Source organism: Chrysemys picta, chromosome 1 (assembly GCF_011386835.1).
Source record: "Chrysemys picta bellii isolate R12L10 chromosome 1, ASM1138683v2, whole genome shotgun sequence".
Lineage (NCBI taxonomy): Eukaryota > Metazoa > Chordata > Testudines > Emydidae > Chrysemys > Chrysemys picta.
This window is the reverse complement of record NC_088791.1, coordinates 105,865,396-105,880,715: the sequence shown is the minus strand read 5'-3', so window position 1 is coordinate 105,880,715 and position 15,320 is coordinate 105,865,396. Positions and strand designations below refer to the sequence as shown.

At 42.6% G+C, this 15,320-nt stretch overlaps 1 protein-coding gene across 15 annotated transcripts in view; it reads left to right on the top strand.

Moving 5' to 3' along the window:
* The window catches only part of CHRM2 (cholinergic receptor muscarinic 2), a 176,843-nt gene that overhangs the window by 117,832 nt on the left and 43,691 nt on the right, over positions 1 to 15,320 (top strand). For 9 of the 15 annotated variants that reach the window (XM_065566020.1, XM_065566021.1, XM_008171109.4 and 6 more), the window contains one exon: positions 8,137 to 11,286. The exons of 2 other annotated variants lie outside the window; for them this stretch is intronic. In XM_065566020.1, coding sequence (XP_065422092.1) covers positions 8,183 to 9,592 — 1,410 coding nt within the window. In that variant the 5' untranslated portion in view covers positions 8,137 to 8,182 and the 3' untranslated portion in view covers positions 9,593 to 11,286. Of the gene's footprint in view, positions 1 to 1,657; positions 1,782 to 2,467; positions 6,368 to 8,136; positions 11,287 to 15,320 lie in introns of those variants that run through there. 4 more of the 15 variants (XM_065566016.1, XM_065565982.1, XM_065565976.1 and 1 more) reach the window with 3 other exon arrangements.

Here is a 15,320-nt window from a genome sequence, read left to right as displayed (position 1 = left end):
TGTCCAGTGTCCCGACCGCACATCGGTCGGGACACTGGACAAACAAGCCAATATCGGGACAGTCCCGATAAAATCGGGACATCTGGTCACCCTATACTTGAATGTCTCAGGAAGTAGTGGACCCCACTACAGGGCACAAAAATGGCTGAAATAAGTTTGTTTAAAAATTCAAAGCCCAGGTTTTTAAAAATGGTTGAAATCCAGAAAGGTGGTGGGAACTGCTGGATGGAAATAAGGCCATATATTTATGTGAGAAAATATGGGCTTAGTGGCCTAACTTTATGTTCCTGTTTTTGAACATCTCAGTCCAAATTAATATTTACAGAGCAATTTTTGTGATCACTCATTTGAATGTTGAGCTCCTCGGATTCACCCAGGTCTAATTTCACCATCAGTTCAAAAGGGTTACAGATAAAGAGCAAACTAGAGTGTCAGTAAGAGCATTATAGAGCTGGACAGAAACCAGATTTTCTGTTTGATGGGAAATTCCATGATTTAGATTTTTTTTCCCATTCTGCAACACAGAGAAAACAAAAAAATTGACATTTCCCAGGAAATGAAATTCCAGGAAAAAAAATTCATTTGGGGTCAATCAAAACATTTAGTTTTGGTAAAATCAAATGTTCCATTGCAATTTTGATTTTTAAAAAAATGTATATGCTATACTATATATATATATATATATATATATATATATATATATATATATATATATATATATATATATAAAATAAAAAGTTGTTTCAAAATGGAAAATTGAAGCATTCCATTCCAAAAATGTTTCAGTATTTCCTTTCAACCTTATGGAATGCTCTGTTCCATCCCTCCTTCCAAAATAAATATTCACCACAAAATGCTTCACTTTCAACTAATCAGCATTTTCTGATGGAAAAACATTCTGCTGGAAAATTTCCAATCAGCATTATTTTTCCTTTTTCTTTGTTGGCATTCTATGTCCTTTTTTGCCCAGGCCCCTCATTAAAAGCTCTTATAATTGCACAGTTCTCCATCCCACTGTAACTATTCCCATTCCCAAACTGACATCATTTTTGGCAGCATCCCAAGGGCTGTCATCTCCTAGGCCAACCCCCAAAAGGATCCCAGCAAATAAAAGAGAATGTTTGCTCATTCTTTCCTTCCCTTTCCTTTTCCGTCCCTCTTTGAGATGCAAAAGGGAAATGAACAGGAGTCCACTTGGAAGGCAGTGAGGTTGCAGTCTCGTTTTTCAGAGCCTTGTGCTTGTAGCTGAAGTAAATGTCAGGTGAAATGCCACAGAACCAGTCAATGTTGAAAGCATGAGGAGAACAACAATAGATTCTTCCCTTCTCCTTAAAGTCACAGCTCACGTTTGCCTATCAATCCATAAAAACAAATCCACAATAACACTTTCTCCTTTCTACTGCTTCCTGGCATTTGGTGTCCCATAATCACAGCAACCTAGATTTCCAGTCTTCTTCCAACCTTACATGAAATAGGAAAAATAACCAATCTGTCCTTTTTTTCAGCTTTCCACAGCCAAAGTGCTCTGAATAGTTTATGTTCATTGAAGTCAACGGAATTACATCAGTATACAACTGAAGTAATCCAGTGGTAAATCAGACCCTTAATTTGTAATTTCCTTTCTCCAAATCCCCTCCATTCTGTAAACATCTTTCAGGTGCCTAAAGCTGCACACAGTAGTCAAGGTATAATCTCACCTCCCTAGAATGGGATTTGACAATCTTCTCACTAGTCTATGGAAAAAGGACTCTTTGTATGCAGGGAGACACCTCTGAATCATGGTGTGTGTTTTGCTCCAGAAGGTAAAGTCCAGTTTTATGGACCAAAATGATTAGATAAGGTTTGCATGTTTACCTTGTATTTTTCAGGTTTGCCCAGTGTAGTAAACAAGCAAATGCAAACTGGAAGTGATGTCCGCAGGTCAAAAGGAGAATACAAATGCTTTCATGATCATACAGACAGTCAAATACCCCAACACAAAGTAACAGCTGCTGGAGAAACTTTTAAAGAACAGACACTAAATAGGATATCCTGATCCTGACATGGGCCTTTGGGCACAATGAGAATAATAATTATAATGAAGAAATAACTCATTAATATTCAGAGCCTTATGGAAACAACAACTTCTTCTCTGGAGCTTCCCACAACTAGAGAGACTATATATTGCCAAGTCCAGGCTTTCCCTTGTGTAATTTTAAGTTCAGATCATTGTGCTAAAGTCAGTAAATTAACCAGTTTTAGATGATTGGCACAGAGGTGAGCAAGATGTAATTAAGTGCTGTACAAATTCCCAAGCCCAAAAGATGGAATTAAGGCAGTAACATCAATGCAGACATTGCCACTTATTCATATACCACTCCCCACTATTCTTAAGGGAGTATTTTTATTTTTACTTTATTTCTGCTGTTGCCAGAGACAGAATATGCTTTTGTTCTGTTAATTTTATGGGACTGTGCTTTGTTTACAGTTTAAAGACATGTGCAGAGATTTCTTGGTATATCCTTAACTCCCCCTCTGGGGGAGCCAGGGAAAACCAGGGTCAGGAGACCCCCTGGAACACAGTCCTTGAAGAAAATATGCTGTTCAGGGGCCACAGGGAGACAGAAGTGAGGAGGATGGGCAAGAGTGCAGACGCAATAGCACTCCATACAGATGCCTCCAGTCCTGACTCTGGCAAATTCCCTGAGATGACTCATACAGGGAAGACTTTGTCCTTTTGCTGTTTGGGAATGTTCCATGGATTTCTTACCAAAAGCAAAGGTGAAATTTATAACATCTCTTAAATTCTGCAATGAAGTCTACCAAATGTGGCTAGTTGACTGGCAAAATATTTTCACTACTGGCACCTGCTGGAAGACAGGATATTGGACTAGCTGAGCATTGATGTGACACAGTATGACCATTCCTATGTTCTAACTGGTGCATGGAATGAAATGAGACCCAGTAATGATTGCAGACTGGAGATTAGTGCGGACACACCAAGACCTATTCTGACTGACAGAACAAATCAAATCTCTTCTTCATGAGTTTGTGGGGGGAAATATGAATTTTTTTCTGCTTGTGTTTTGAGAACTGAATCCTGAAAGATGCTCAGTATATTGGCCCCAAATCAGCAAAACATTTAAGCTCCTGTGGGTAGTTCCATTCCAGTCATTGGACCCAAATTTCAGACACGGAAGGTCTGTTTCCTTATGGGTCCCTTGCCTTTGTATACTGTCCTAAGCACCAGAGAAGCCCTTCCAGATTCTCCATATTAAAATTGGGAACTTATAAAAAAGGAAGTACCTACCTAATAAACCCTGGCGGGCCTGTCACATCAGTCAGATTTTTGAGCATACACAAAATTATTGTTATCAACTTTGTGTGGGATGTTGAATATATCTTCTAAATCAAGACTTTAGAATTGCACTTGTGCTAAAGGATTAAGCTGTACCCTAGTGGTGTGACACCATGAGGGTTTAGGGCAGTGGTTTTCGACCTGTAGTCTGCAGACTCCCAGGGTCCACAGACTACATTTAAGATTTCCAAAGGGGTCCGCACCTCTAGTCAAAAAAATTTAGGGGTCTGCAAATGTTGAAAACCACTGGTCTAGGGCAAAGCAGATCATGGGAGTGTGATTCACAAGTATGTTTGATTTGCTAATAGTAATGCTGGTGAGGTGGTGCAGTTCAGATTCTAGTCTTTTCTCCATGTATTCAGATTTTTGACTGTTTTTTCAGGATGTGTATTGTACTAGAATGAACATATTGAATTCCACCAGTTTGCTTCATGGTGCAAACTGCAGTTCCCATTCATAGTGAACCTCAGTTTATAGGTACAAATCCACTCCTCAGAACCCTGACTGAATATCTCAGCTGGATGCAAGGCGAGCCAGTAGGACAGCAGGAAAAAATCTTTCCTCTCAAGAACGTGCTGTAGCTATGAAGGCGCTCTGTGGAGGCTACTCCAACATCTGCCAAGCTAGAAGGCATGGAGAGTTTGTGTAGCAGCCAAAGTTCTGACCTCATCCCCATTACTTCAAAACTTGCTTTCATTCCTCACGGGAATAAAGAGAAAACTTTCAAATGTTTTCCACAAAATGGAATTGTGGCAAAATGTCCATTTTTGGATTGGAAAAAGGTCCAGTTTTCAGTTCAGTTCTTCTCTTTCTCCCTCTGGGAGAAGTGACCAGAGAGCCCTGGAACTCAGAAATTTTTCCATTGAAAACTTTGTTGAAATCAATAAATCTCCACAAAATGTTTTGACTTTGACAAAACAGCATATTTTGACTAAAATAGATGCCATTGAAAATGTTCTAGCCTCCCTTGGGGGGGAGGGATAGCTCAGTGGTTTGAGCAATGGCCTACTAAACCCAGGGTTGTGAGTTCAGTCCTTGAGGGGGCCACTTGGGGATCTGGAGCAAAATCAGTACTTGGTCCTGCTAGTGAAGGCAGGGGGCTGGACTCAATGACCTTTCAAGGTCCCTTCCAGTTCTAGGAGATGGGATATCTCCACTTATTTCTAACACTGGATAGAATAGAGCTGAAAGAGGCTCCACATGGCCCTTCTCTAGTTAAATCATAGGTGCTGCGGACTGCTGGCCAGTCAGCACCCCTCACCCTCAGCTGGCCAATGGGTTCCAGAGACTCCTGGGGGGACAGGAAGAGCTACCTGGTGTCCCTCAGTGAGTTTTTCCCTCTCTTGCAGCTGGGACTGTCCCCCCTCACCACCAGCCCATCAGGTTCCCCCACCCATAGAGGCAGGTGGGTGGCATTTCTAATACATACAGTACATTGCTAAACCTACAGTATTATTAATAAATAACATCTAAGTTCTTATTCTTTTGTGACTCTTTTGTTGTATTCCCTTTAACCTATTCATACTACAGCAAGCACACATGTGAATTAAAATGATTTCACTCTTCTTTTCAGCCTCTTTCTCTCCCTCTCTCTGAAATACCCTTCTTCCGTCCAACCCCACCCTAATGCTCACTGATTGATCAATAGAAAAAAAATGTCTGTCCATCCAGGGTTTTATGCCACCCCCATCACAATAGAGTCTGGAAATCTTTTTCCCAGCTGTGTTTTCCCATCACCTCAACCTTTGCCAAACAAAAATCTCAGATAATTGTAATGTTAGAGACAAATACGTAAGCTCCATTTTTAGTCAATTGTTCTGCATCGGATATCAATTAGAATGGTGTAAACTGACCTCAGGCTCTTAAACTTGGTGCAGTCTTCTAACATCCCCCAAAGCCCAAGTTTGTTTGATTTTCTTTATGCTTACAGGTTATTTACTGTGCTGACAGCTCCCATCATCTTCGTCTTTTCTAGGCCCAAAGAAAAAGTGCAGTAATTTCATTCCAGTGAAAAAGGATCATCCTGGTTATGAAATATGGATTATATGTACATATATGGCACCTGGTTAGTAGCAAGTACCACAAAAAGAAACTCTTGATCTCCTAGGGCAGTATTCATGCATTATGCAAGTTGAGTGGATTTTTTCTTCCTTTATGTAAGGGGACTGTTATCCCCTTATGGGTGTTTTGGTTGGCTAGCTCCCAGTACCAAAAAGGGAAAGGTCGATGGGAAATCAGGACCCTGAGACTGACAGTCCCCAGGGGCAATGGGTAGAGGCCAAAGCTCCAGGTCAGCCTGATTGACAGGGCGGGCAGACTAATCAGAGAATCAGGAGGCCAGGGGGGTCCCGTCCTCCCTGTGAGCTGGAATGGCCTGAGTCAGACAGAGTGGGGCCGAGCTAAGGAGAGAGCAGGGGCCCAAGCTGAGCTGCTGGGAGCAGAGCTGCAGCCCCAAAGCCAGAGCACAGCCCAGAAAGAGCAGACCTGCCCTGGGAGCAGAGCTGCAGCAACCAAAGCCAGAGGGGCCAGAAAAGTAGCCCAGGAAGCAGGTCAGAGCTGGGAACAGAGTCACAGAAGCGGCCCGGGGAGCAGACCTGTGCTGGGAGCAGAGCTGCAGCAACCAGAACCAGAGGGGCCAGAGAAGCAGCCCAGGGAGCTGGAGGCAGAGCAGCAGCCATGCTGAGGCAGAGTGGAGCAGTCTGGAGCCGGGTGCGGTGAGCAGCTGGGGAGTGCGAGGGGGACCCTGGGCAGCGGGCCCAGCACAGGGATACGCCTCAGCCAAGAGGCTCTGCACGCCAGACTTGGAGGGGGATTGTAACCCTGACAGGGCAGGGGCGACGCTGGGGAGAAGGGTCCTGCCACCTAGAACCTGAGAGCGTGTGGCCACCACCAGAGCAAGTGTCCAACCTGCATCATCCCTGCAGCACAGCCTGGGCCTGAGAAGGAGGCCTGGGACCTACAAGGAACAGACTGTGAACTGCCCTGACATTCCAGAGACACTGTTTGTGATGTTCCCTGTCACAGAGCGGGGTGATGTGTTTCCTTTAACCTTTCCCATTTTTTCTTATTCCTTTTTAAACTAATTGTTAATTAAATAAACTGTATTGCTTTAAATCGTATGTAACAATAAGTGGGTCAGGAAAGCATCCAGTGCAGAGAGAGCACCCCGGAGTGGGGACACCCTAGCCCCTGACCTAGGTGACCACAGCAAGGCTGGGGGTCGAGCCCCCCAGGAATCCTGAGCCCAGCCTTGTTGGGGTTACGAGGACTCTGCCAGACAGGAGAGTGCAAGGGGAGTCCTCAAGGGCAGGGAGGCCTCTGGGTAAAGGAAGTGGGAGCGAGGACTCAGATCCTTCCGCTAGCCCATTTCACCGGGGTAGTGCAGAAGCCAGGAAAGTTCCCCACAATAGCGGGACCATTCCCCCGCTTACATAATGTCACTCACACAAACTTTAAAGCTACATATTGAAGATCTGATGCCTTGTGGAAAACATTCAAATTAGAAACAATCTAATTTCTTTGTCACATCTGGCCTTCATGCCTTAATCCCTTGAATACAACACATAAATAATGTACACTCAGAGACTGCACTGACAATTCCATTGCATTGTATTGATTTCAGAGGGAGACACAAAAAAGGATGCTGTATAACCATAAGGCAAAAACACTTGGTCATCTATCAAATGTATATTACTAGTATTTTACTTTTATTTATTGAGTCTGACAGTTTGTTTTATAGGGCAGAAAACAGGTTGGTAAATATGAACAAAACTGGATGTTTTGTTTCTTTATGGTTCACCTGCCTTATGTCTCAGTTCTCTGTGACATCAGTGATTTCAACCACTTACTATGTCACAAAACAGAGGATTGTGACACATAAAGGAAAAGCATTAGACAATTAACTCTTCATGTTAAAAAAGCATTTTTTCATGCACAAACAGGAAAGAGACTATACAGAACTACTTTAAAAAAGTTTGGTGAAATCTGTGGGGGAAAAAACTTGATAGCATACATACTGATTTGTTTCTAATTAGATGAACAGATCCTCAGTTGGTAGAAATTGCTTAACTCTATTGACTTCAATGGAGCTATGCATATTTATATCAGCAGGGCATCTGGGCAGCAGGGAAATTTTTCAGTTTCCCATGCAGTGCCAGCCTCTTTTCAAACTCTGAAAAGAAATAATTGGTGTGTAATATTAGAAAATTATTGTGAGAAATTACACCAGCTTGTCCTATGTACCTCACAGAAGCCTTCCTGGTTGCACCTTACAAAACAGAGAGAAACTTGTTACCCTTTACCATCCAATTCCAAATAAAATTTATCTTCATTCAAAATTTTAACAACTCTTTGATGAACTTCCCAAGAGAGATTTAATTTAGATATGGTCTTGAACCAAAACCTTGGATCAGAGCATGCCTAAACTTTGGAGGTGTGGGGAGGGACTTGAAACCGAGATTCAGTTCCAAATGATGTGAATAGTTCTTAGTTTTATAATGAGCCACAAGGAAAAAAAACTTGGATCTCAACAAATATGCATATTAGTGTATTCAAAATCTAGGTCTGGATCCAAATTTTGCATCCTGGTTCAAGCTTCAATTTAATCACCTCTATATATTATTCCCAACAGGAAATTACAAACAGCAGAATGTTTTAGATAAACCATGCCCATGTGGTTCTGCCAAACCACAATCTGCTACATTGAAGTTCTTTCCATACACATTTTTTCTGGGCTCCATTTGCCAGAATCAAAAGGCTAATTTCATAATGAGATTTCTTTTGTTTTCTTTCCTCTGCAGGTTTAAGTGATAATTGGTCATCGGGTTTCTTGTTAGAGACACAGAAATGAATAACTCAACTTACATAAACTCCTCCGCCGAGGATGTTATGGCGCTGGGGAGTCCCTATAAAACTGTTGAGGTGGTCTTCATAGTCCTGGTAGCAGGATCTCTCAGTCTCGTGACCATCATTGGGAACATCCTGGTCATGGTGTCCATCAAAGTCAACAGGCATCTGCAGACTGTCAACAACTACTTCCTGTTCAGCTTGGCATGTGCCGACTTGATTATTGGTGTCTTTTCTATGAACCTGTACACACTTTACACTGTGATTGGCTACTGGCCCTTGGGGCCCGTGGTGTGTGACCTCTGGCTGGCTCTTGATTATGTGGTCAGCAATGCCTCTGTCATGAACCTTCTCATCATCAGCTTTGACAGATATTTTTGTGTCACCAAGCCTCTGTCGTACCCTGTAAAGAGGACCACTAAGATGGCGGGTATGATGATTGCAGCTGCTTGGGTGCTGTCCTTCATCTTGTGGGCACCTGCGATTCTGTTCTGGCAGTTCATTGTTGGGGGAAGAACTGTTCCTGACGGGGAGTGCTACATCCAATTTTTTTCAAATGCTGCTGTCACCTTTGGCACTGCTATTGCAGCCTTCTACCTGCCCGTTATCATCATGACCATCCTCTACTGGCAGATATCCCGTGCCAGCAAGAGCAGGATAAAAAAAGGAAAAAAGGAACCAGCACAAACCCAGGATCCAGTTTCTCCCAGTTTGGTCCAAAGTAAAATAGTGAAACCAAACAATAACAATATCCCAACGAGTGAGGATGGGTTGGAGCACAGCAAAATTCAGAATGGCAAAGCCACAGGAGAGGCTGTGACAGAGAACTGCGTTCCAGGGGAGGAGAAGGAAAGCTCTAATGACTCCACTTCCATCAGCGTGGTTGCTTCCAATGTGAAGGAGGATGAAGCTACCAAAGAGGGCACCAAGGCTTCTGTCTCCCAAGTCCACTCAAAAGGGGAGAATTCCAAGCTGACGTGCATCAGGATAGTCACTAAGTCCCAAAAGGATGACTGCTGTGCCCCAACCAACACCACCGTGGAGATTGTAGGTACTAATGGCCAAAATGGGGATGAGAAGCAAAACAATGTGGCCCGTAAAATTGTCAAGATGACCAAGCAACCAGCCAAAAGGAAACCACCCCCTTCTAGAGAAAAAAAAGTGACCAGGACTATCTTGGCTATTCTCTTGGCCTTCATCATTACCTGGACACCATACAATGTGATGGTTCTCATCAACAGCTTCTGCGTCTCCTGCATCCCCAACACTGTATGGACTATTGGTTACTGGCTCTGTTATATCAACAGCACCATCAACCCTGCCTGCTACGCGCTCTGCAATGCTACCTTTAAGAAAACCTTTAAGCACCTCCTTATGTGTCATTACAAGAACATAGGCGCCACAAGGTAAAAAATAAAAATTGTGGAAAGAGGGGAAAAGTTCCAAGTTTTAAAAAACAATGCCATAGCACTTTATGCTCTAGTGTGGAACGTGCAATCAAGGAGCCTAGTGGAGTCACTGACCTGAGGTGTCAGCTGTGTCTTTGAGAACTGCACTTAAAACCTTTTTTTAATTATTATTATTATTATCATCAATGGGTCTTGGGGAAATGGTGATTGAATGAGGGGTCAGTAGGGAATGTGGACTTGAGGCACAGTTCCTTGTTCTCTCATGGTATCATGCAGAAGGGCTTTTTGAGTCTATGATTTTTGTCCATTCTTATAGAATAACAATAATCTTTGTGTATGTGTCTGTCTGTCTGAAGAAAAAAATGTAAGGACACTTTGACAACAAATGAAACATACCTAATTGGAGAGGGGAGGGTAGAGGAGATAGAGAGACACTGAGCAATTCAAACTCATCTTGCAAAGATTATTTCCAAAGTTAAAAGCTGACAATTATTTTTGTCAGGGTCTCATGTTGAGAAACTTAAAGGTAGTCTAACTGTGACAGCTAATATAGTATCTTTACCCCTCTCCCATCACCATAAATATATCCGACAAAATTAGTCTTTATCTCACCGTGGATCCCATGAGTCACTATCCATTGTTTCAAGCATATCAGCTTTCTCTTACTGGGGGGGGGTTGGTCCCATGGTGCCAATGAAGATGAAAATGAAAGGGAAAAAAGGAGGTCCTTCCCAGCTTGCTGTACCACAGAGACTGTCTTGAGGCCCTTATAAGCCAAAGTCTTTGAGGATTTAGCTCACTTAAGCTCTTTTATGTACCATCCCCCAGGAAGTTGTATTTTTTTTTCAATCAGCCTTTTCTTCTTTTTTTGCACCTCCCTGCCCAGGGCATAAGGATTGAAAATCAAAGCCAGCTGTGAATTAGAAGTTTTCATCAAATTAACAACCATGTGGCCCAAATCAAGAAAGTAAGTTGAGACCAGCAAGAGCAGTTGTTAATAGGTAACGAGAGAGTTATCTCCATTTCTGATGGGCACAGATTTTATGTCCAGGATTTGCTTGTGGCTCCCAGAGGTGAAAGGTTAACATAAGACAGTCCATCTTAATGTCCAACAGAGAGAAGGTTCCTACTAATATATTTGTTCTAAGGATGAGAATAATCGCATGTAGATTACTGTGCCTACCTGGAAGTGACTCTGGGTATGTTCCTGGAATGAAGAAGCCAAAGTCTTTCTTAGGCATATGATGGGGACTATATATACTTTATGGAAAAGATACACTGCTGGCCATGTTGCCTTTTGTATCAGCATGGAGCAATATTATCTCTACCTATCAGGGGATAAAGTAGTAAAGGGAGGAAAACAGTGGTTATACAGATATAGGCACTGCAATATAATTATTTTAAAATGTTCCAAAAATTGTCAGTTACTCCAGAGAGTTGACTCCTCATGCCTGTAGAATAGCTACTTTTGCAGTATTTGATATATATTGTGGCAAAATTGAGCTCTGTGTGAATTTGGCAGAGTGCATCAGATTAAAGTAGACAGCTATTCCCTGCAAGATTTGCATCTGTCAATATTCCTCCTCTCATTGACTCTTCCAGACACTTACAAAGGTATGCCCGTGGATTTTGCTATCCAAAGAGTAGCCTTCTATAGTGACATTTCCATGGGGTTCCTTCATTGTAATCCAAAAATATTCACCATCATCTGGAATGACGTAAACAAGTAGACCACTAAGTCATCTAGGTATATCATCCTTCTATATTACAGTCTTCCAAAGTGAACTTCAGAATAGCAGCCTTTTGGATTACAGGGAAATTAACCTTGATGACTTAATTTTAACCTTTTCAGATGCTCAACTGAACTGTGGATTGGAGGCACTTTGGAAATAGGATCTTTTTGACGTGTACCAGTCCAAAGTTCCTGGCAGAAAGGGAAAATTAACCATGAAAAAAAAAAAGAGGTCCAAAAGCACCTATGCAGGATATGTTTTGACCAGCCCTGTTTTAAATGGCAGTGCTTGTAATTTAAGGTGCCATTTTTGGGGAATAAATGAATTAACTCATTAATGGCCTGGCCCAAAGCCCTTTGAAGTCCATGGAAAGACTTCCATAGACTTCAACAGGTCAAAGCATTAGGTTAACAGAACAAATGCTTGCTCACTATGGGTCTGATTCTGCAACCCTTACGCTGAACAGCATTACTCCCATGAGTCCAGTTTTACTGTGATTACTCACTTAAGTAAGTGCTGCTCAATGTAAGGGTTGCAAAATTGATCCCTGAGTATCTGTCAAGGCTACTTTCACCTGACGTGTCTTGAAGGCCTAAAGGAAGTTATCTAGTCATGTTTCAGCAGTCTGTGTTGTTTATTCTCTTCCAAACGGTGAAAAATCCAGAGACAAAAATCAAAGAGCGTGAAATATGTTCATTTTCTATACCTTTCTTCAGGAAAGAACAGCTTTCCAAGAGACCGTGCCTGTTCCTCCCTCCCAGCAATAACACATTCCCAAAGGGGGAGTGGAGGGGCAGTATATTCTTCCCTGAAACCACTAACAGTTCAGCTTGTAACCCTGGGCCTCTGACGTGTGTCCGGGCTCCATTTTGAACTCTCAAGTCATCACCAGGACAGGAATTACAAATCCACTTAGCACCACGAGGCACCTCCGCAGGTTAAAAAGTGCACAGTTACATCGCAATGCATTCTGCTGCATTTCATGATGTGATGAGGCACAATGTGATGTGAAGAGAAATAGACATTGTGCCAAAGACCCACCAAGAAATGAAACATAACATACAGCTTTCTAATGCTTCTTCCTAACACCCATCACTATCTTTGAGCCTGTGAAAAGAGAGACTTTATTTCAAATTGTATTAACAGACAGTACATTTGGAAGGTTGAGAGGCCACACTAACTGCATAGTGTACTATATCCTTAGTGTATGTTTCCTAGTTGTATGTAAAATGTCTCTGCTGATACACATATACACACATTCTTCAAAACTTTAGAGTTCCAAACATGAAATAATGCGTCTGCAAACACACATACGTGCGCATAGAGCATATGTGTGCAATATACATTTTTCAATATTCAGTGTGATGCATAGGAATGATAGCCGTGCTGCTCTCCTTATCATCTAATCTGAGGTGCAAGACAAATTCCTATTCCTCATGCTGTGTATACCCTGCTTGTGACACTGAGGCTCAAAAAGCCTCACACATTCTGTAAGGTTTAAATTCAGTTTGGGGGGTGGATTAGCGAGATCCCATAGTCTCTCATGCCTACTCAGTAATTTATTCTTTCAAACAAAGAGGCTCTTGTTAAAAAACCTACATGGGTTTTATAATCCCTCTCCCCATGCCTTTCCTTGTTCTTCCAAATCTACAGGATACGTCACATTCACTTCATTCCCCTTTGGATTATAGTTCTGCAGGCTGTAAATGTGATTCTTAAGAAAATGGTGCCTTCTACCTACCCATTTTAGCTCCTCATTTGTCATCTGAATCTGTCAGCTTCGTTAACTGATAAAAACCACTGTTGTTGGTGCTGTTAAACCAATGAAGCAGTGGAAAGAAGAGCTGCGTTCTGTTCTGGTCCATGCATCATCAGCCATAGTGCCAGCTTTCTTTGTAATATTAGCACCATTATCTTTGTAATGCAGGTGGCAGAAGAAGCCCAGCTGGATTTTTCACAGTCCATGCTGAGCTTTACATGTAATTTTCGCAAACTGTATATGTAACTCATTAAGAAATATGGAAGACAACAATTAGCACGATTTGTCCCCCCTCTTTGGCAGGCTCCAGACAGAGGACAAGACATGACGAGGCACTGAGCTTGAACCACTCTTTCTTCCCCATAAAGGTGGTCCCTCTAGGTCAGGATTGAGTCACATTTTTCAGTCCAGTGTAGGAAGACTTGCAATTGTCACTGTCCAGTCTATAGCTGCTTTCTGAGGAGAGGACAACAGCCTGAAGGTATGTCAATATGGCGCCTTTTGTGAGCATTAACATCACTCTAGAGGGAAAAAACGGTACAGCTATCGCAACTGTCAGCCAAAGTAACATTGAGAAATCTGCTTTCAGCTGTGTGCAAAAACCTAAGGAGCATTCTGGTCAGTCATCTGTTTGGCATTTTTACTTGATTTATTAGGAATCATAGGGGTCCATTTGGACATAGAAATGCTTTTGATGGTTGCCTTGTGAAAAATGGGCCATGCGAAACAAAAGAAAGTCAATATATGTGAGACTTTTTTCTCTCAAATGCCAGTAAAGACTGGCACCGAAGGGTCAGATCCTGGACACTGGTTGTTTTAGACCCAGCACAGCATGGAGGGGGAAAAAGCATCTGTACGTTACTTTTGCATTTCCCTAATCCTCAGGCCAGCAGATGTCAGGTCTGGAGGAGCAACTTCGAGTATTCCTGGTGTGTACAAAATTACACTAGCTGCAATGTCCCCCAGCAGTCTCTTTCCCTTGCCGTGCCCCCATCTCACCCAGCATACCAAGGCCAGGAAAGTAGGCTATGAACATCCAGACATGCTGGCTGTAATGCCACTCCAGATTCCCTTACATTGAGGAAAGTGGCAGCTGGCCAGTGAAGCTAATTTTCCAGCTGTTTTTGTGCTGCCAGAGAGGTGCAAAGCAGATGAAATAGGGGTCATACACTAGCCCTCTGTTGATTTATTTTGGGAAGGGGACTCTAAGCTAACTTCTCACTCACTCAGACTGCTTCAAAAAATGATGACCACATGGAAATATTTTGGGACTATCCCATGCATCTCCTTTATAATATAATTCATATTCCTATTCCTCCCATCTCACTTCCTGATGAGTGGTTCTCTTTTATAACATCAGAAGCAGTTGCCAAATCAGTAAAAAATTGTTTCTGAAGTAAAAGACCCAGATTCACCTCTGTGCTTTGGTTGCTTTATGAGGCTGGGACAATATTAAGGCAAGCTGGGCTACTCAACCAGCATGGGTGTGTGGGAAGAGGCTGAAAGAGAAGGCCGGCTACTCTGTGACACCAGTCAGCCAATGAAGGAGATTTTAGTGGTGTTTGCAGCAGGCTCCTGGATTGTCTGGCAGAGGTACAGGACAGTTAATAAAAGGGCCAAGGCAGGCAAAAAGGGCCCCTTCCTTGCTCTACCTCACCTCGCAGCTGGATGTGCACTTGTTGCTGTTCTGTAATTCAGTGTGGAAAACCTACTGGATCCCCCCTTCCACCACTGCTTAGCTTTGCTTTTGAGTATCTGGGGCTAAATAAAGACTCTTCCACTCCCAGGGCTTTGTGGCTGCCCTAGGCTCTATTTGCTGATGGATTTGACTCTTTTATACTGCCACAAATGTTCAAGCCTTTCCCCTCTGGTGGAGCCACCCGCCACTCTGACTGCTCTATGCCTTTCCTGCAACACACAGCAGCCATTCACCTGGCTTTAACCAGCCCGTTAAACCAGCTTTGTATCGCAGAACTGGTGCTGGTGTATGCGGCCAATTCTGGCCACAATTTTTACTTTAAAACCCCGTACAAATAACTCAAAAAGTCACAAGTCAATGCTTTTATTGACCGAAAAGCTAAATTCATACCAAGGAACAGATTGCCGGACAATAAACAGTCTGTCTTAAGAGGGCAGATTTTCAAAGGCACAAAGAGGAGTTGGGCAACCAAAGTCAATGAGAGTTAGGTGCCTAAATGCCCTTTGTGCCTTTGAAAATCTCCCCCTAAATATCGATG